Below are 22,054 nucleotides of genomic sequence, written 5' to 3'. Positions count from 1 at the left end.
CATACATGATAGAGTCGCTTATTTTAAAAAACCTGCTTGCATCATCCCACTCTGGCCAAATAACATCTGACAAAAATTGAAAGCATTCAGATATCAATGCTAAATAAGTGAAAGAGTAAGAAAGGATAGACTGCATTTTTGATAATTAAAATAGAAAGGTCAGGCTGGAACATGGACCAATAAAATGGTCGTTTTCAATAATGAAGGAATAGGAAAAGAACTGGGGGAAATTACTGCCCTTACATTAGAAATGCCTACTTAATGTGCAGCAGATGTTTACAGGAAACACTGATGACAGTGCAGAAGTGAGCTGCATAGATGATTCCTGCTTTCAATGGTTTGAGAATAGATGAGAGAGAGGCAAACTCAGATTTGAAGGGAAATTTGTAAGAGGTTCTCTCATCAAAACATAAAGCATAATAAAAATTGGTAAAATTACTCAAAATCAAATTGCTTAGACAAGGAGGACAGGTTCAGATTAGTCAAGGAACTTTAGGATATTGATTAGAGACCGTTCTTTATACAAAGGGTGATTGATATGTAGTCTGAACTTACTGGAAGAATGGTAGATGAAAAACTACAGACCTTTACATTTTAATTATCAAGCTAAGGATCCAAAACTAAAACAAAAAATCATATTTAATCAATTTACAGGAGTTTGTGTGCAACCTTTTGCAGTCTTTCTCTAGTTAAATAATATTCACCTTGCACAATCTTATAGCATGGAACAGACCTGTTGGTCCATGCCATCCATAATCCCAAACTAAACTAGTCCTACCTGCCTGTGCTTGGTCCACATCCCGCCAAACATTTCTCATTCATGCACTTACCTAAATGTCTTTTAAATATTGCACCTGTATCCACCTATTCGACTATAACAAACATCACAACCTGGTGTACACATTGCTTTACAAGACTTTGCCTCATTTTAACTTTAAACCATCCAATCTATTCAAGAAACCTCAGATCTGTTGACTGGCGATCTAAATTAACTGTAATCTGATGCACTACCCATATTCATATCCAGTCTTGTGTGAGACACTGAGGGTGTGGCACGGCATTCATTCAGGCTAAATGTGTATGAATAAAGAACTTCTTTGTAAAATCAACTCAACAGCTTTTTGCTGAATTAATTAATTGAAATATATGCTCTAAGACTTTCCATACAAAACATACTGGCTTGAGGAGGTAAGGGAGCATGTGACAGTTAGAATAAAACAACAGCAATTGGCCTAAAATTCAGTGCATGATCTTTCAGGGTCTATCGGATCTAATTGATACTGTTGGGTGTGCTCTCCCACTGATTAATGGCTTCTGAAATGCAGGTTCCAGCACGAGTGACATTAGGTCTGCCTTCACACTCCCACTACTCTTCCTGTTAAAGTGCCTAACCTCTTATTTTCCATTTGACAAGATTTTGTCCACTCCCTTAACCTATTTATACCCCTCTGTAGATTCTTTGTATCATCCTCATCACTTACCTTCCTACCTATTTTTGTGTCATCTGTAAACTCAGTACATTTACTTCCCTTATTCGAGTCACGAATATATATTTGAAAAACTGTGACCTCTGAAGGCACTCCACTTCAGGCTGCCACCCTGAAAACGACCCCTTACCCCAACTCTGTCTTCTATTAGTTTGCATCCGCTATCCATGTGAATATACTACCCCAACACCATGGAACACCTTATTAAGTAGCCTTACTTGTTGTACCTTACAGATTGTCATTTGGAAATCCAAATGTATTAGATATAATGATTTTACATTTATCATGCTTGTTAATTCCTCAAAGAATTCCATAAATTTATCAGCATGAATTCCTCTTCCTGAAGCCATGCTGACTCCACTTGACTATATCATGTATTTTTAAATGCTCTGCTATTACAACTAACATTCCCCGGCTGTGTGGCCAGCTGGAAGTTTCCTTATACACTGATCGGCATGCTGATTAATTGACTTCTGCATGCAGAAGTCGTTGCACTTTGGAGATTGGTGCAGCTGAGAAACAATTAGGGGGAATGTTGATTACACCTTTAATAATAAAATAGGCAATTTTTCCAATGACAGATAAAGGATAACTGGCCTATAAACCAATTTTATTTTGGTCTCCCTCTCTTTTGAATAAGAGTTCTTAGTGGTTTTCTAATCCTCTGGGACTGTTCCAGAATCTAAGGAGTTTTGGAAGATTACTACCAGTGCATCCGCTATCTCTCTAGTAACTTTCTTTAATATCCAAAGATGCAACCTATCAGATCTTGGGAATTTGTTGGTCTTGAGCCCCAATAGTTTCCCTAGTATTTTTCCTCTAATGATACTTATTATATTATTTCCTCCACTACTTTTGTCTCTTGATGTATTATTTTTGAAGCAATTACTACCTTCTACCATGCAAAGTATAGTACAACTTCAATTAACCGATCAATTAACCGAATTTCGGATTATCCAAACAAGATCTCAAGGTCCCATAAAAATGTTATCCATTATCCAAACAATCCATTATCCCAACTCTCAGTATTCTGAACAAAATACCCCCCCCGCCCGTATCGTTCAGATAATTGAGGTTGTTCTATATTTATTCAACTGCTGCCATTTTCCAGTTCCCCATTGTTATTTTGCCAGCTTCATTCTCTAAGAAGCCTATGTTCACTTTGGTCATTCTCTTCCTTTTTATATATTAAAAGAAACTATTATTGTCCATTTTTATTTTATTTGCTAGTTTACTCCGGTTTATTTTCTCCCTCTATTATTTGTTTGGTCATCTTTTGCTTGTTTTTAAAAACTTCTTTAAATCTCTGGCTTACTACCAAGATTTGCAACCTTAAATGTTTTTTCTGTTAATTTGATATGATCTTTAACTTTCTTAGTTAATCATGGTTTATGTATCCCCTTCCTAACACTACCTTTTCCTCACTCTAAAATACTCCAAAGTAAAAATAAAATTCTACTCAACAAAATCTTACAGAGTGAACTACATCATTGATGGTATAGAACACTGTACTTCCATATGTTTGCTACCCTTTCCCTCCAATAGGTTGGTCCAGTTCACTTTCTGGTAAATGATATCCCCTAGGATATTGATAGTGAGGTACTCCATGATGGTAATGCTACTAAATGTCATGGGGCAATGATTTAATAAATGTTACTTGCCACCTGTCAGCCCAAACCTGGATATTACGTTGGTCTTGCAGCAAGTGGACCTGGACTGCATTTTTAGTTTTTGAGGGACTGTGAATTGTACTGAATATTGTGCACATTGTGGTTTTAAAAAACAGAGATCCTTAGAATTTTGCTGATTCAGGATTTCAATGGAAAAAAGGCCAGTGAATTAAATTGAAAAAAGATCTTCTAAGATCACAGAGAATTGCAGAAGAGTCTTGAAGGATGAATGTTCTACATCTGTCACTTTATTTCCATATCAAATACAGAGTGAAAGAGTTCAAAACTGCAGCCTTCCAATCAGCTCACAGTCATAATGTCAATATTCTGTTGCAGTCTGCTTTTATTTTGATAGATTAATGCTGGCAGAAAATCTACCACTAATGATAAATTATGAAAACGCAAATTAAGAAATGAGAAAAACGTTTGCATTTTACTTGCACACTTCTACATATTTTTAAAACATCATATGAATAGTGTGTGGTTTGAGAACAATAGTGCAATCAACTAAAATCTAGGACAATCACATCAAATCCTGGTCCACATGATGAGTGAAAGCAATGGTATTCAACATAATTCATAGATGATTACACATAAAATGTAGTCATTTGATTCATATTTAATAAACATGTAAAATAAATGTGCAACATTATCTGTTTCTGGCCTTTAGAACAATATTAAAACAACACAATCTATGGCAAATGCACCACTTAGTGTAAAACTTAGTCATAAAGATCAGCGTTAAAAATCACAACACCAGGTTATAGTCCAACAGGTTTATTTGGAAGTACGAGATTTTGGAGTAATGCTCCTTCATCAGGTAGCTCCAACATTTTGTACTTTCAAATAAACCTGTTAGACTATAACCTGGTGTCGTGTGATTTTTAACGGTGTCCACCCCACTCCAACACCAGCACCTCCAAATCATAAAGATCAGCAAATTCCTAAAACCAAAATCCCCATTGCCTAGTCGTTATTTTAATCCCCACTCTGGCCAATCTCAGCTGACTGTTCACAAACTCATCATCCAATTTGTTCTTCAGCTTACAAACTAATACCCCCACTTTTAACAAAGTCAACTTTATATTGCCTCACTGCACTTCTACCTAAAACTATCTATTGTTGAAGTCCGCAGTTTTGTTCCTAGCAGGCGTGACGTGGCTGGCTGCTCAACTTTCATCCTCCATAAATTTTCACTCATTCAAAACTCCAGTGCTTGTTTGTGAATTCTCACCAAGTCCAGTCCATCAGTCAAACTCAAGACTCACTGACTTATACTGGTTCCCAGTCCCCCATCTCCTTGATTTCATAAGGTTTCATCTTCATCTTGAAATCCATCCTTGGCCTCACCCTCCCTTATGTCTGGTACCCTCAGAAAGCTTATAAACTATCAATAGACGTTTTCTTCCAATTCTGCACTCTTTGACATTCCCCATATCCATCAGCCCACTGATAGCAGCTGTGCCTTGAGACCATAAGACATAATAACAGGAGTAGGCCATTCAATCCTTTGAGCCTTCTCTGCCATTCAATAGGATCATGGTGAGTGTGACATTGAGCTGCCAACAGGACAGGACTGTCATTTTTGTTCTGATGACAGTCCTGCCAAGTGCCCTGGTATTTATCATAATAAAGGCAATAAATATGTGAAAGGAATTGGTACTTAACTTGTTGTTTGTTTGAAGTAGTACTGAGGCCATCACAATAATCCTTGCCCTAAAAAAGGAAGCAAAAATCAACCATAGTTCTTAACCCTGAACACTACTGGGAATTTTCACTGTGGATATCAGTGATGTATTTTATTCATTCATGTGACTAATCGATGGCAAGGCAACATTTGATGGCTATCCCTAATCGCCCACAAGATGACAGTAATAAGCTGCTTTCTTGACTGACTCAGTTCGCCAGGTGTCAGTTGTTTGGAATTAGCATAGCTAATTTTGTATTCTTGATGTGACTAAACCCCAACAGTTGCCAAAATCCCATCTTAACTGATTAGGACAGTACAAGCATTCAATAACATGAATTAAAGTGAATAAATTGTCATTAAGGAGTGCCTTAAAGGAGAAAAGCAAGTTGGAAAGACAGAGGTTTAGAGAAGGCAATACAGGAAGCTAATATCTGGTCAAAGCACATGGGTGATTTCGGATTTGGAGCAAATCAGGGTGTACGTAATTAAGATTTGGTTGACTCAAATTTGGGAGGGTAAAATGGAGGCAGTCTTCCAGAGATATACTGGAATAAACATGCCCTGAGAAACAATGACCTGGATGAGAGATTCCTACTTCTTTTTAGATAGTAACCTGGGTTCAAGCTTCACTTTCTTCCACTCCGGTGCTGTGGTCTTGAGGTGATGAAATAGTCTGATACTGGATCAGCAAACCCTGTGCATAGATGGGGCAAGTGATGTTTGCTGAAGGAGATTGTTCAGGTTTTCTCACACTATTTCCATTGTTTGTGCTTGGCCTCCATCTCTGCCTGTTGGAGATGCTCAAAACAGCTGATGGATTCTTTTTCTAGAATTTGGGCAGACTTGGGCTAAAGATGCCGGAAGCTGGTGGACAGGTTTTGAGGTCATCTTTGAAGTGTTTTCTCTGCTTTCCTACTAACTTCTTGTCATGACGAAGGTCAGGAAACTGGATATTTGAAATGTTGTACGGTAAACAGCCCTTTATCCAAAATCCGAAGGTTTTTTTAGTGAAGTTTTTTTTCTCATTAACAAGGTCGTTTGGCGTGCAAATAGTTAACCCAACTCCAAACCCACTTAATGCGTGTCACTCAGATGTGATGTGTGGGGGCGTGGCCCAGCACTGGCAGGCTTCAATTCTGTTTCTGTTACGGTACGTCTGCTGTTTGTTAAGATTTTTAAAAATTTCACCATCAAATTGTCACTTATTCTGAAATTCGAAAAATTCTGAATTCCGAAAACGAGCTGGTCCTGAGCAATTCGGATAAAGGATTGTGCACCTGTATCAGGCAGGTGGGAGATGTGACTCGCCCAATGCAGCTGATTCACTGTTACCAGTGCCTAATAACTAGTGACCTTGGCCTGAAAAGACTCAAGGAGTGCCAATTGTTTCAGTGGTTTTGCAGGATTTTGTAGAAGTACCACCAGTGATATTGCTCAAGGAATTGTAATATCAAGTATATATCATCTATGTCTCTGATGCGCACAGGTGGTTTGGCAACACTGCTGCCCTGGGAGAAAGTCAGAACTGCAGATGCTGGAGATCAGAGTCAAAAAGTGTGGGGCTAGAAAAGCACAGCAGGTCAGGCAGCATCCGAGAAGCAGGAGTAGACATTTCAAGCAGAAGCTCTTCATTCCCGATTGAAACGTAGACACTCCTGCTCCTCGGATGCTGCCTTACTGGCAGTGCTTTTCCAGCACCACATTTTTTAACACTACTGCCATGTAGACCATGGAATTGATGTCAGGCTAGAGGCCTTTGTTATCAAACATGCCATTTCTCAATGGATAAAGACTGCACTGGCACAGTGTGGTGATACTGAATTTCAGTGTTGAGGTCTGCTCTCACTAAGTTTCTCAGCAGCAGAAAGAACTGAGGCAGGAGCAGAACTGGTGGTGTTATGGAGATGAAATAACTGGACTTGAGTTTAATAGCCTGGATCTGAGGATGTGTTTAACTTTCTGCATTCTTTCAATTTCTACTTGATTAATTCTACTGAAATTACATAAATTCTTATTTCACTTAACAACAAAATTTCTGCACATTCATATGTGCAAAAATAATTCTCCTGGTTGCAGCTGGTGGCCAGTTCACCTACAATATCACTAATGCTTCCTTGGGAAATGCAGCCAGGGCCCTTTAACAGCCAGTGTAATTTCCTCCTTTACGTATTAACGGCCATCCAGACAGCTGACATGCCATGTGAGTACCCTGATGAACAAAAAAAATGTGCATGCGAAAGATCTCTCAGAAGACTATTAATGTGTCTGCCACATTAAAAGTTAATCATTTCAGGCATGAGAATAGAAATCGCGGTAGAAAATAAAGACATCTGAACACTGATTAGTTAACATATGCCTCACTAAAATCTTTAAATGTTGAGTCGATGCAAGTTGACACCAACAGTAAATATAACAGTCTTAAGGGGAGTGGGAACCAGCCCTCATCCCTTTTCTCAAAGTAAAGAAGCTTCAGCATTGGTGATAAATACTGAAAAAGTTGACAAAGGAAGATCTACTAAGTGCAAGAAAGAGAGAGAGAAAATGAACAAGAGAAATATTGGGGGGGGGAGGTGTTAAGGCTCATTTTAAAAATATTTTGGTCTAAGAATTTTATGGACTAAGGAAAGTGGACCTCTACTTTTATACATTTTGTTTTATACATTTTCACCTTCTTAGACATAAGTGAAATTAACAAGGCAGTATTTGATTGCGCTTTACCAGTTATCCCAATGGAGGTCTTGACATAGTAGGTGGCTCTGCTGCCCCTCAGCCAGAAGCTCTGAGTTCAAGTTCCACTCAAAGATCATATGGTCAAGGAAGAGAAAATATAGGAAATATGAGCAGGAGGAGGCCATTTGCCCCACCAAGCCTGCTCCACCATTCAACATGATCAAGTGTGCTTACAATATGGCCAGAGAGATTGATTATTAATCTCCAAGCAGTTGCAGGAGTGTCTCTTGGTCAGTCACATGATGCAGAGCAACAAGACTCAAGCTAGTCACTCTTGACAGTTTTCCTAAAACAGGTCACTAGACTACCTACAGAAAGAGATTAAGCATATTTTTCCTTTGCCTCTGTGACTTTAGACGAGGGAAGAAAATCAAGATCATGTTATCCTAAATACATTACATGTAAACAATGTTATTTGTAATGAAGTACACTGCTTGTTGCACAGGTCAAATAGGGATGACAAGTTCCCTTTTAGGTAGAACAGCAATGAACTGGTTAGGTTTTTAACAAAGCCCATCAGTTCGCAGTCTTTCTGATGTGATGCTTACCAAACCCCATCAACAAATTATCAGCTTTCCTGAATTCAGCTTTACAACTTAATGAAAAATTGCAAAGGTGTTATGACATGGAGACGGAGAGCCAAGCCAAATCCAATGTTTCCACTTATCATTCGCAACATAGTAAAATTAAATCTAAATACTCCCAACAGTTACTCCGATGGTGCCTAGCCAGATCTATGAAGAATCAATCCTAGACTTTGTGAATAATTAATTCCAGATGTCAGTTGTGCATCTTAAACAAAAGACTTAATTTTTAAAATATATAATGGCTAAGTAGAGCATAATTAAAAACAGGGTCACCTTCTCAGTTCACTCAGGTACAGATAGCAAGACGTTTAACTCAGTTCCTACTTTTTTGGGCTTGTGAAAACTGGTGTGGGAGATTAGGCAGGGAGCTTTCAAATCTTCATGCTGTGTCAACAGTAGTCAAACATATCGCCAAAGAAAAGTTTTCAAAAAAAAAAACACCTCAATTCTGACTCTGCCCTGAGAAACTGACAGTCTTTTCTCAAGGCCTCAATTACCATTCAACACTAAGCATCTGTTGGCTAGTGTCTCTTCCAGACTTGCCAAATCCGAACCCCGGTTCTAATCTTGTTAATGGCCAAATTCTGCTCTTTGTTTAAATACAATATTCTTCTGGTGTCCACTGTGTCTGTAAGAACCTTTTTAATCAAAGATGAATTTGTGCGTAACCTTCAGACCTGGCCACACAAACAACCAAAAGCTTGTCTGGTCTATTAGAGTCATAGAGATGTACAGCACAGAAACAGACCCTTCGGTCCAATTTATCCATGTCAACCAGATATCCCAACCCAATCTAGTCCCACCTGCTAGCACCAGGCTCATATCCCTCCAAACCCTTCCTATTTATATAACCATTCATTTACCTTTTAAATGTTGCAATTGTACTCACCTCCACCACTTCCTCTGGCAGCTCATTCCATACACGTACCACCCCCTGCGTGAAAAAAGAACCCTCTCTACTCAGTACTGCAGACTTACTGAAGGCCACACTTAAAATATCCACTTATCTGTTTCTGTTCTCTGACCTCTCCCAAACAGATTCTTGAATTTCTCTGTTTGTTCATTTTCCCAGACGCACGTCCATGTCCAGCGATACACTAATTCAAACAGCAAAGGCAGTAATTATGCAGGTTCACTGCTGTGCCAGTTAGCAATGTGGGTTTCTTTCTCTCTCTCCTACACTGACCTCACCATGTGCTGCCTTTGTCTGTTCCTCTCCCTTTTAAAATGCTGTTGTTTTTTCCTCAAAAGTTCCATAACAATGCAATAGCATATAAAACAGTAATTGCAGCTCCTGGAATTTGAGGTAATCACCTCCAACACCTAAAATACCTCAAAAAAAAGGAGCAGCTGTTACAGCCAGAAATTTTTCCCGTCCTCCATCTTGGTTACCCAGAATCATCCTCCTCTTCCTTTTACCACAAGCTAGTTCACAAAGTACACAAATCATCTTCAGCTCACAATTCCCAGTTCACAGCTCCAAACCAAAGTTCATAAAAGAATAAAAATTAAAAAAAAAGTTAACAAGGGCAATAAAGACACTGGAGAAAAGCTTCACAAGATTGATTCAATGAGTTAGGGACTTCTATTAAATACAGATTGAAGAGAATGTTATGAAGTAGTCTTTATATTCAAAATCATGATGGATCAATACAGCATAGATTGGGAAAAAACTGTTCGCATTAGTGGAAGGATGTACAACAAGGAGGCACAGATTTAAGTACTTGGCAAAAGGATCAATGGAGCTATGAGAATTTTTTTCACACACAAATGGTTATGGTCTGGAATGCACTGCCTGAGAACATGCTGAAGGCAGGTTCAATCAAGGCATCCAAAGAAAGAATTGCATTATTATCGTAGAAGGACGAATGTGAAGGATTATGGGGAAGTGGTGGGGGAATGCAATAAGTGATTTGTTCATCCAAAATTCTGGCAGACAATGTCTGAATGACATCCTGCACTTTAACTTCTGTGAACCTTCAGTTATGGGATCCAGACTATACTTCTAGGTTGCCAGTCATGACTCAAAAAGGGGATTATGCCCTGCACTGAATCCACAAGGCAAAAGCAAACTAAACCAAGGTTTAAGCTAAATCACATTCCATGGTACCACTTCTTTCTATGAATTCGTGAAGATAAACCGTCCATAGTTCTGCAGCCAGCAGTTGTCACAAATGTTCTACTGAACTGGGCTAAGGAAGAAAATTAATCAGAGTTCACTCCCAATTATAATGACAACCAGTTAGAAAATAAGCTGACATTCACTGGCTGAGCTCATAGCTGAAGGATGGTCACACAGTTGAGGCATCAAGAACTGGCCAGTAACTGCAGGACCATTTCAGAATGAACCAGCATTCTCAACTGTATAGTGTGGAGACTGGAACATATTGTTAAATTATTCAAAAATATCATGTCAACAAAACTAAGCACTAAAATAACATTGCAATGATCTTGTAAACATCTTTCAAAATGTGTTTTTTTTTAAAGTATTTTTCTATCAAAAATAGAAACTTCACATTCTAGTGAATGTTAATTCTATCATCTGAGGCTCTGTTGAGAAATAACATCTGTATTTATTTTGTGGCTCTGATGACTCATTACAGATTAATGGAATGCCAAGTTAAATATATACAAAGTAGCCAGCATTACAATTAACCATCTTTACTGTTATAATCAAATTAACACAATACCAGGAGGCAGTTTAGAAATGTCTATAAAAACAGTACAATGTATGTTAATAGGTTATTGCCAAAGAAGCAGCAATAAATATATTTTAAAAATGTGAAGGAACAATCTAACATCTTCCTGTGTTTTCTTGTTGAGATTTAAGTAAAAAAAAACTTGATGAGAATTCTCTAAGACTTGAGGAAGTTGAATGAAAATGACACAACTGTTGCCGCATTTATAAATCATGATATAGATCATAGAATCCCAATAGTTTGGAAACAGGCTCTTCAGCCCAACAAGTCCACACCAACTCTTTAAAGAGTAACCCACCCAGACTCATTCCCTGACATTTAACCCCTGCCTAATACACCCAACCAAGACATCCCTGAACATTGTGGACAATTTAGCATGACCAATTCACCTAACCTGCACATCTTTAGACTGTGGAAGGAAACCAGAGCACCGGGAGGAAACCCATGCAGACACGGAGAGAATGTCTGTGTGGAGTTTGCACAGTCACCAGAGGTTGGAATCGAACCCAGGTCCCTGGCGCTATGAGGCAGCAGTGCTAACCACTGAGCCACCATGCCACCCTTGACTTCAGATGTGGTTCTTTTAAGCATGCTAATACTATAATACTGTTTTCAAAAGCAGTTATGTACTGTATTTTTACAATGAGTTGTATTTTTAAGACCAAAAATGATGTTGTCTGCCTGAGAGCAAGACACTAATGGTGACCAAGTGGTCTGTTGATTGCTTTTTCCATTATTTCTTCTATCTTGTTCTGACTATAACCCATTTATAATATTCAGCAATTCAGTGTCAACATTACCAATCATGTTTCTATGGACTAAATGTGAAATGAATGGTTAACTGCATGTTACTTGAAGAAAACCTATGAAGCTTACATGTAAAGCGCAATTGTCATAGCGCTGTCAGATCAAGTGGACCTAAAACCTGTCTGTATAGTATCAGAGACACCCTCACTTACTGACTTCTTTGTACAGTTTTATTCAGTAATGCCAGCTGTTTACTCACCTGAATACCAAAAAGGATGAAAGAATGAACAACCTGCAGCAGTTTAAAATAAAGGCACACTAATATCTTCCAGGGCTACTCATGGTGTGCTACTATTACAAGCTTTGTCAGTGATACCATATTCAGAGAACAGATCCAAGAAAAACCACTTTCATTAACACTTTTGTTTGCAGGATCTATCCTTGAAGTCTGTATCTTAGTTTTCAAGTATCAAAATCCATTGTAACAAATTTCATGGTTTTATATTCCAGTACAATCTTCAGCAGATCACTAGCAAAACAATGTTGGAATCAGAAAGCCCAAATTTGCAAAAGCATTGACTTTGTTCCAGTTCCTTCCTAAGTTAACTAAATTAAGGTCTAAAAATTGATCAATCTCCTGGCCTCGATGGGCTACATCATCCAGTTCTGAGGGAGCTGGCTGAAGAAATAGCGGAGGCGTTGGTTGTAATCTTTCAAAAGTCAAAGATGTCGGGGCAAGTCCCAGATGATTGTAAAATCAGTGTTGTAAGCCCCTTGTTCAAGAAAGGATCAAGACAAAAGTTAGAAAATTATAGGCCGATTAGCCTAACCTCAGTTATGGGTAAAATTTTAGAATCATCGTTAAGAATGAGATTTCTAATTTCTTGGAAGTGCAAGGTCGGATTGGAACAAGTCAGTATAGATTTAGTAAGGGGAGGTTGTGCCTGACAAACCTGTTAGAATTCTTGAAGGGGTAACAAGTAGGTTAGGCCAGGGAAACCCAGTGGATGCTATCGACCTAGACTTCCAAAAGGCCTTTGATAAGGTGCATAACGGGAGGGTGCTGAGTAAGGTGAGGGCCCATGGTATTCGAGGTGAGCTACTGGCATGGATTGAGGATTGGCTGTCTGACAGAAGGCAGAGAATTGGGATAAAAGGTTCTTTTTCGGAATGGCAGCTAATGATAAGTGGTGTTCCGCAGGGTTCAGTGCTGGGGCTGCAGCTGTTCACTTTATATATTAATGATCTGGATGAAAGGACTAGGGGCATTCTGGCGAAGTTTGCCAATGATACGAAGTTAGCTGGAGAGGAGGGTGGTTCTGAGGAGGTGGGGAGGCTGCTGAAAGATTTAGACAGTTTTGGAGAGTGGTCCAAGAAATGGCTGGTGAAATTCAATGTGAGCAAATGTGAGGTCTTGCACTTTTGAAAAAAAGAAATATAGGCATGGACTATTTTCTAAACGGTGAGAAAATTCATAAAGCCAAAGTACAAAGATCTGGGAGTACTAGTCCAGGATTCTCTCAATGTTGACTTGCAGGTTGAGTCCGTGGTTAAGAAAGCAAATGTAATGTTGTCACTTATCTCAAAAGGGTTGGAATGTAAAAGCAGCGATATGCTACTGAGACTTTATAAAGCTCTGGTTAGGCTCCATTTAGAATACTGTCCAGTTGTGGGCCCCACACTTCAGGAAGGACATACTGGCACTGCAGCGTGTCCAGCGGAGATTCACTCACGGATGATCCTTGGAATGGTAGGCCTAACATATGGTAAACAGCTGACGATCTTGGGATTGTATTCATTAGACTTTAGAAGGTTGAGGAGAGATCTAATACAAACTTACAAGATAATGCATGGCTTAGAAAGGGTGGATGCTGGGAATTTGTTTCCGTCAGGTGGGAATACTAGGACCCATGGGCGCAGCCTTAGAATTAGAGGGGTCAATTTAAAACAAATGAGGAGACATTTCTTCAGCCAGAGAGTAGTGGGCCTGTGGAATTCATTGCCACTGAACACAGTGGAGGCTGGGACATTAAATGTCTTCAAGGCAGAGATTGATAAATTCTTAATCTCGCAAGGAATTAAGGTATACAGGGAGAGTGCAATAAGTGGCGTTCAAATGCCCATCAGCCATGATTGAATGGCAGAGTGGACTCGATGGGCCGAATGGCCTTACTCCCATTCCTATATGTTATGGTCTTAACTATTGCAACTGGATAATATAGCAAATCAGCACTGATTCCTTTAAAGATCAATATATTCTAAGGTGTAATATATACTCCAGATAATACTCCAGATGTGGCCGAACCAAACATACACACATAGATACAGCAAAATTTCTTCTCTTTTAAATACGAATCCTCTAGATATAGAGACTAACATTCCATTAACCTTCTTGATAATTTTTTGTGCCTGATCACCACATTTTAGAGATATGTATAAACAGGCTCTTAAATCTCAGCTGGTCACTGTAGGAAGTCAAGTTTCATCCAGTCTGCCTGCTGTTTCTTTGGAAGTGATTTCAATGCCTGCCCTAAAGAATATTCATTATTAACCGCCTGTCACTGAACACAGATGAGAATTTGAAATAGGCAATTACATTAAAATGCCACATTGAGTTTCAAAAACATGATTTTTCCATGATTCTTCCATCAATACTTTATTTCCTTTGAGGGAAGAAAACATGGTATTATGGGAAGGATAGAATAGTGGTAATGTTACTGGTTTAGTAATACTCCTGAGACAAATTCAAATCCCAGATGGAAAATCGACATTCAATTAATTAAATAAAAATCTAGAATAAAAAGTCTGTATTGGGCATGGTAATCATGAAATGTCCAATTCTTTTTAAAATTCCATCTGGTTCACTCATATCCCTTAGGAAAGGAAGTATGTCATCCTCAGACAGTCAAATCCATATAAAACCCCAGACAAATAAAAACAAAGTATTGTGGATGCAATATATCTGAAATTAAAAAAAAGGGAAAGTGCTGGTGAAACTTAGCAGATCAGGCAGCATCTGTGGAATAGAGAAACAGGAGTCATTTCAAACTTGAAACATTAAATCTGTTCTTGTTTGCTTGGTAAACTACAGGGGCTAAAGACCTAAAAGTCCCCTGGACCTGATGGGATGCATTCTTGGTTACTAAAGAAAGTAGCTACAGAGATAGTGGATGTACTGGCAATAATCTTCCAAGAATCCTTAGATTCTGATCAGATGTGCAAATTCGGTGAGAAGTGGAAGATGGTGTTTAATTTAGATAAATGTGAGGTGCTGAATTTTGGGAAAGCAAATCTTAGCAGCATTTATACACTTAATGTAAGGTCCTAGGGAGTGTTGCTGAACGCTGCAGGTTCATAGCTCCTTGAAAGTGGAGTCACAGATAGATAGGTTAGTGAAGAAGGCGTTTGGTATGCTTGCTTTTATTGGTCAGAGTATTGAGTACAGGAGTTGGGAGGTCATGTTGCGGCTGTACAGGGCATTGGTTAGGCCACTGTTGGAATATTGCATGCAATTCTGGTCTCCTTCCTAGTGGAAAGATGTTGTGAAATGTGAAAGGGTTCAGCAAAGATTTACAAGGATGTTGCTATGGTTGGAGGATTTGAACTATAGGGAGAGGTTGAATAGACTGGGGCTGTTTTCCCTGGAGCGTCAGAGGCTGAGCGGTGACTTAATAGAGTTTTATAAAATCATGAGGGGCATGGATAAGATAAACAGACAAAGTCTTTTCCTTGAGGTGGGGGAGTCCAGAACTAGAGGGCATAGGTTTAGGGTGAGAGGTGAAAGATATAAAAGAGACCTAAGGGGCAATGTTTTCATGCAGAGGGTGGTATATGTATGGAATGAGCTGCCAGAGGAAGTGGTGTAGGCTAATACAATGGCAACATTTAAAAGGCATTTGGATGGGTATATGAATAGGAAGGGTTTGGGGGGATATGGGCTGGGTGCTGGCAGGTGGGACTAGATTGGGTTGGGATATCTGGTTGGCATGGACAAGTTGGACCGAAGGGTCTGTTTCCGTGCTGTACATCTTTATGACTCTATTATTAGAAAACTGTCAATGTAAGGCTAGAAAGGATAGAATATATAACTATAGCTTAGCGTTATTTGGAAAACATTAAAGTCCATTATAGAATATGTAATAACTGAGCATTTAGAACTATATAATATGATCAAGTGAAAGTCTGCATAGCTTCACAAAGGGGAAATCATGTCTGGCAAATTTAAATTCTTTTAGGAAGCAATAAGCAAGATAGAAATAGGAGAAGCAATAAATGCATTATGTTTGGTTTTTTAGAAGACATTTGGCAAAGTAGTACACTTTGGCTACTTAGGCTACTTAATAAGATAATAGGTTATGATATTGGAGGTAGTATATTAACCTGATAGAACAGAATACATTTACTGGTAGAGGACGGACTTGGGCTAAGGGAAGCATTTTCAGGATGACAATCTATAACTACTGTTAAAAATCACATGACACCAGGTTATAGTCTAACAGGTTTATTTTTCCTGCTTTCCTGCATTTCTGCAGAAACTTGATGTCTGTGTTGATAAATGTAATCTTTTTGGAGACCCTCTCCACTTTGAGCCGGCAGTTAATGGTATTGATGGCAATTATGATTTGGAGGTGCCGATGGTGGACTGGGGTGTACAAAGTTAAAAATCACACAAATAAACCTGTTGGACTATAACTTGGTGTTGTGAGATTTTTAACTTTGTACACCCCAGTCCAACACTGGCTCCTCCAAATTATAAACATTGTAGCAGCAAGGGATCATTGTTGGGGAAACAACTATTTACAATATATACTAATGACTTGAATGAGGAAAGTTACTGTACTATAGCCAAGATTTTAAATAATACCAAACTGGTGGGAAGGTAAGTGGTTAGGCTAGTGGGCAAAAATTAAGCAAATTAAATATGATGTGGAAAAATGTAATGTACTTTGGCAGGTATACAGGAGGGGAATGTGATTTAACCGATGAAAGATCCAGAATTAAGGGACTTGAGAGTCCTCAGGCATAAATCATGAAAACCTAGCAAAGTTCAGTAAGTAATAGGGAAGACAAATGGAAAGGTTCACCTTTATTATTAAAGGAATGGAGTATAAAAGTTAGAGGTTTGCTAAAACTATACAAGACACTAGCCAGACCATAGCGGGAATACTGAGAGCAGCTTTGGGCTTCATATCTAAGGAAAGATAGAAACAGTCCACAGAAGTTCACTAGGTTGATCCTGGGTAAGGAGGGACTGACGTATGAGGAGAGGTTGAGTAGGTTGGTCCTGTCAGCACCGGAATTTAGAAGAATGAGAGGATATCTTATTGAAATATACAGGGTTCTTTGGGGACTTGACAGTCTAGATGCCGAGAGATTGTTTCAGCTTGTGGGAGAGTCTGAGACTAGAGGCATCATCTCAGAATAAGGGATTGCACATTTAAGACAGAGATGAGAAGAATTCCTTCTTTCAGAAGGTAGCAAATCTGTGGAATTTTGAACCATAGACAGTTAGATACTGTGTTGTTAAGTCTATTCAATGCTGAGGTAGACAGATTTTTAATCAGTAAGGGAAACAAAGGTTAAAGGGAAAAGGCAGCAAAGTGGTGTGATGGGTAACCAGATCAGCCATTATCTTATTAAATGGCAGAGCAGACTTCATGCACTAAATGGTCTATTTCTGCTTGTATTTCTTCTGGTCTAATTGTGTATTGTAAATCCTCATGGAGACAAAGATTCATTTCACATCAAATACACCCTTTAGTATGTAGTTAGCACTACCGCCATGATAAATTGTAAAGTAGACCTACCAGCTCAAGATATCACAAAGCAGTGTGGGCCTAGGCAGCAGCAAAACTGTCTTCCACCTTACTCTGTAACCATATTACCTGACATATTCCTTTCTCGACCATTACCATTAGGTTAGGGGATCAATGCTAGTTCAACATGTTATATAAGGGCATGTGGGGGGAGTACTAAAAATATCTGAAACTGAGATGCAAACCTTATGAAGCAGCACTACAGGACTATAGGCAGGCAAACAGAAAATGCTATAGACAGAGCTACATAATCCAACACCAACAGGTCACAGCAGAGCTCTGTCGTCATACCACATTCAATTGTAATTGGTGGATAATGAAAGAACTGACAAGAGGATGAGGCAACATTAAAATCCCAATCTAAAATGATGGAAAGACTCAACACTGAATGCACAGCATGACGCGAGGCATTTACAATTACCTTAAGCCAGAAATGTCAAGCATCTGACCTAGCTTCACCTTCTTCCAAGATTCCCACCATCACAGAAATCAGGCTTCACTCACTTCAATCCACACCATAAAGAAACAGCTAAATGCACTGGATATATCGAAGACTATAAGCCCCAACAATTTGACTGTAGTACTGAAAGTTGTGCACCAGAATTGGCCATATCCTAGCTACATTGCTCCAGTACAATAAAAACATTACCACCTATCCAAAAAAAGTAGAATTGCCCAACTATGCCCTGACAACAAAAAGAATAATCAATCTGATTTTGCCAATTGCCAACCAAGATATATTTTAATAAACTTTTTCAAAGATATTATGACACACCTCTGAAGCAGGTGGATCTACAACACAAATCTTCTAGCTCAGAGGTAACCACTGTGGAATAACCCTTAACCAATCACAATCTAGTAATGGAAGGTACCAACGATAGTGCAATCAAGCAGACTTACTCATCAGTAATCTTACAAATGTTCAGGTTAGGGCTCTAGTGACAGTGTGGTAGGATCCTTACCTTTGAGCTGGAAGGCCTGGGTTCAAGTTCAGCTGCTTCAGAGGTGTGTCATAACACATCTGCACAGGTTGATTAAACCTGATTAAACTCTACAAAAGTTCAGTTTGGATTCAGCTAGGATCATTCAGCTCTAAACTTCATCACAGTCTTGCTACAAATGTGGACATGAGAGTTCAACTCCAGTGATGAAGTGAGAGACAGGACAGTTTTAGAACAGGTGTGGCATTGAAGACCCCATTGTAAACTTAAAATCAATAGGAATCAGCTGAAAGGCTAGTGTCATATTTAGCATTAAAGATTTTTGTGGTTGTGGAAGGCTGATCATTTTAGGCCCAAACAATGTTGCAAGAGTTCTGGACAGACTCCCTACTTCCTTCTAACAAATCCTTTAACCAGGTCAGTAATTTGCCTTCAATTCCAAGAGCTTCAATTCTAGCCAACAATCTTTTATATGGAACTTTATAAATGCCTAAAAATTTATATAAACTTATGATAACAACAAAAAATGACACAGCTTTGCTTGCAACTCATTTTTAAAAACTTGCAATCAATGAATTTAATTATATTGAATGGCACATTAAAATTTTCTGATATGAATTGCAAACATTGGAAATATTTACCAATCACTGGACTTAGACATAAGATATTTGCAAATTGAATATTTGTGTCACAATATACTAACATTTTTGGCAACATTGCAGTCAGATGTTCCTTCACAGGACTATGGTTAAATGTAATTTCATACTGAGTCTCAGAAGGCTAGAAGTAGGGTTGAGAACCAAAAGCTTGCTCAGAAGTAAGCTTTAAGGACCATCTCTATTTCCTTCTTTGAGTCAAAGAAATATAGGGAGGGAATTATAGATAACTGAAGCTGCAAATGAAGCTAAAACTATAAAAATGCAGAAATCAAAGCAGACAATGGTAACTGTATAATCACTGCCAATTATGGTAAAAGTCTATCTGGTTCACTAATATCATTTAGGAAGATCTACTTTCCTTACCTGGTCTGGCTGATATGTGATCCAGACTCAGCAATGCGACTGATTCTTAACAGACTTCTGGGCAATTAGAGAATGGCAATAAATGCTGACAGGGGTCGGGGAGTCCAGAACTAGAAGGCATAGGTTTAGGGTGAGAGGGGAAAGATATAAAAGAGACCTAAGGGGCAACTTCTTCACGCAGAAGGTGGTACGTGTATGGAATGAGCTGCCAGAGGATGTGGTGGAGGCTGGTACAATTGCAACATTTAAGAGGCATTTGGAAGGGTATATGAATAGGAAGGGTTTGGAGGGATATGGGCCGGGTGCTGGCAGGTGGGACTAGATTGTGTTGGGATATCTGGTCGGCATGGACGGGTTGGACCGAAGGGTCTGTTTCCATGCTGTACATCTCCATGACTCTAAGCAAGCAACATCCACATCCCATGAACATTTTTTTTTTAAATTGAGGATTGTAGGGAAATCAAACAATTTAATTATTTAATAAAATATCAGTCATTGGACAGCAACATCAAAAAACATACAATTCCAAACAGGCTTTTATGAATATCCACAAACTTAGATATTTCACAGCACAGAAGACAGGTATTAGGTCCATTACAGCTTTGAAAGAGCTATCCAATTTGAATGCTCTTCAATTATAGCCCTGAAATGTTTATCTTGGAGTAAATAGTTAATTCTAAAAAAATAATGCAATGGGCCAAAACCAATGCCATATCTAATAGTAATGTTTGCAGCCTCAATGAGTGACGCTCAAATTTTAAATGCACCAACTTGCCTTTTTTAAAGTCTTCCAGCACAGAATCCAGTTTTGTATCATTAAACACGAAATGCAGAGGATGGTTATAAAACTTTGTCATTGTTGCTAAAGGCATGTCATCATCTGGATCAACAAAGGCCAAATCTTTCACAAAAAGTATGTCAACAATGTTTGAGCGTTCATTCTCGTAGACAGGAATCCTTGTATAGCCACTCTGCATGATCTCTGACATGGTCGCAAAGTCCAGGATGGCCTCAGAGCTCAGCATGAAGCAATCGCCCAAAGGGGTCAAGACATCTTCGACTATCTTCTTCCTGAGTTCAAGGGCTCCCTCAATGATGTTGAGCTCTTCTTTAACTAGATCGTGATAAGGATCAGTCACCTTGAGCATCTCGATCAGCTTTTCCCTTGTATAGAAGTTGCTGATCTGCTGTTGCAAGATAACGTCCAGGAGTTTGCTGATGGGGTACGAGGCTGGAAAGCTGATGACCATGAAAAATTTAGTCACCCAGATGGTCTTGGAAGCTAGGGCCAAGCCATGTCGAGAGCAGATAGCGTGGGGGAGGATATCTCCAAAGAAAAATATACAACTGGTGCAGACCAGGATTGTCAGCCATGTGCTGTGGAACATCTCGCAAAGCCAGACGGTCAGGGAGCAGTTCATCAGGGCATCTCCCAGCAGCAAGGTGCACAGCAGGTAGTTGCCATGTCTCCTCACGGATTCGATGCGTTCAGAGTATTTCCTCTCGTTCTCGTTGCCGCTGTTTTTGATTACTCTGAGCTCCACTGGGTCCAGAGCCATCAGGCTGATGTTCAGGACACTGAAGAGGGTGGACATGCAGAGGAAAAGCAAGGAGATGAGGATCTGGAACCTGAGGGTGCTTGTCTGCTCCTTCTCCACCACGGCCAGGTGGAAGTCCTCAGTCTTGAAGTTGACCCAGCCATGAGCGTCCTGACCCCCGATCCGGGCGCACAGCGAGTAGTACTTGATCTTCTCGTCCTTCCGCAGGTACATGGCCTCCAACTCCACCAGGACCGAGCGGTCGGACAGATTCGAGCCCAGGATGACGATGTCCGAGCTGCCCTGCTGGCAGATCCGCTGGGACTGTCGCTGCTGGCGGGCGCCGCCGGCCGCCGTCTCCAGCAGGCCGCTCACCTCCACGAAGGAGAGACCGGGGCCTCGGGCTCCGCCGTCGCCCAGCAACCCGCTCCCCCTCAGGCCCGTGCCGTACAGCCGCAGTTTGAAGCGGGTGCCCTCCGTCACCTTCAGCAGACCACCCTCCAGGTACACGGAGCCCGCCACCGTGTTGTCCGGCCTCATGCTCAGCAACTCGGAGCGGGACGGCGGCGACACTGTCTGAGAGGCCGAGGCTACCGCCGCCGTCCACAGCCAGAGGTAAACAACCAAAGGCGGCCGGGCGCACGGCGCCGCCATCTTACTAAGGGAGGGAGCTCGCGGCCAGGGGGCGGAGCCGAACGGGTAAACGGACGATGCCGAGTGAGTAAAGGGCGGAGCCGAGGTGGGAATGGGTGGGGCCGCGTGGGGAATGGGTGGGACCCTGGGTGCAATGGGCGGAGTGGAGCGGGTAGTGGGCGGGGCCGAGTGGGTGATGGGCTGCGCTGACGTGATGGGCGGTGCTAAGTGATGTACGTAAAGCGCAGCGCGAGGAAATGGGCGGATCTCATCGTAGAGTGGGCGGAGGCAGAGTCGCGAATGGGCGGGTCACTGTGGTGAATGGAGACAGACCGGTGTTTTGGGCGGGGTTAAGCTGGACGTGGGCGGGGCTCAATATGGAATGGGCGGGGCTGGCAGTGGAAATGATGATTAAGGGGTGGGGTTTATTTTTAAGAAAAGTTTTGACAGGCAGGTCCTATATCCTTTGGAGTTTCAGATGAACTTTTTGAAAG

The 22,054-nt window shown here is 40.3% G+C and overlaps 1 protein-coding gene across 2 annotated transcripts in view; it reads right to left on the bottom strand.

Annotated features, from left to right (window-relative positions):
* Positions 1–21,627, bottom strand: part of LOC122561329 (metal transporter CNNM4) — a 111,623-nt gene extending 89,996 nt beyond the window's left edge. Inside the window, exon 1 of one of the 2 annotated variants that reach the window (XM_043713034.2) lies at positions 20,165–21,627. In XM_043713034.2, the coding sequence (XP_043568969.2) occupies positions 20,165–21,581 (1,417 nt within the window). In that variant the 5' untranslated portion in view covers positions 21,582–21,627. The remainder of the gene's footprint in view (positions 1–20,164) is intronic. The other variant, XM_043713035.2, reaches the window with a different exon arrangement.
* Between the last annotated feature and the right edge of the window lie 427 nt (positions 21,628–22,054).

Source organism: Chiloscyllium plagiosum, unplaced genomic scaffold, assembly GCF_037043375.1.
Source record: "Chiloscyllium plagiosum isolate Xiang-an unplaced genomic scaffold, Cpla_swu_hap1 HiC_scaffold_22, whole genome shotgun sequence".
Classification (NCBI taxonomy): Eukaryota; Metazoa; Chordata; class Chondrichthyes; order Orectolobiformes; family Hemiscylliidae; genus Chiloscyllium; species Chiloscyllium plagiosum.
The sequence above is the reverse complement of the archived record's forward strand: the minus strand, read 5'-3'. Positions and strand labels throughout refer to the sequence as shown.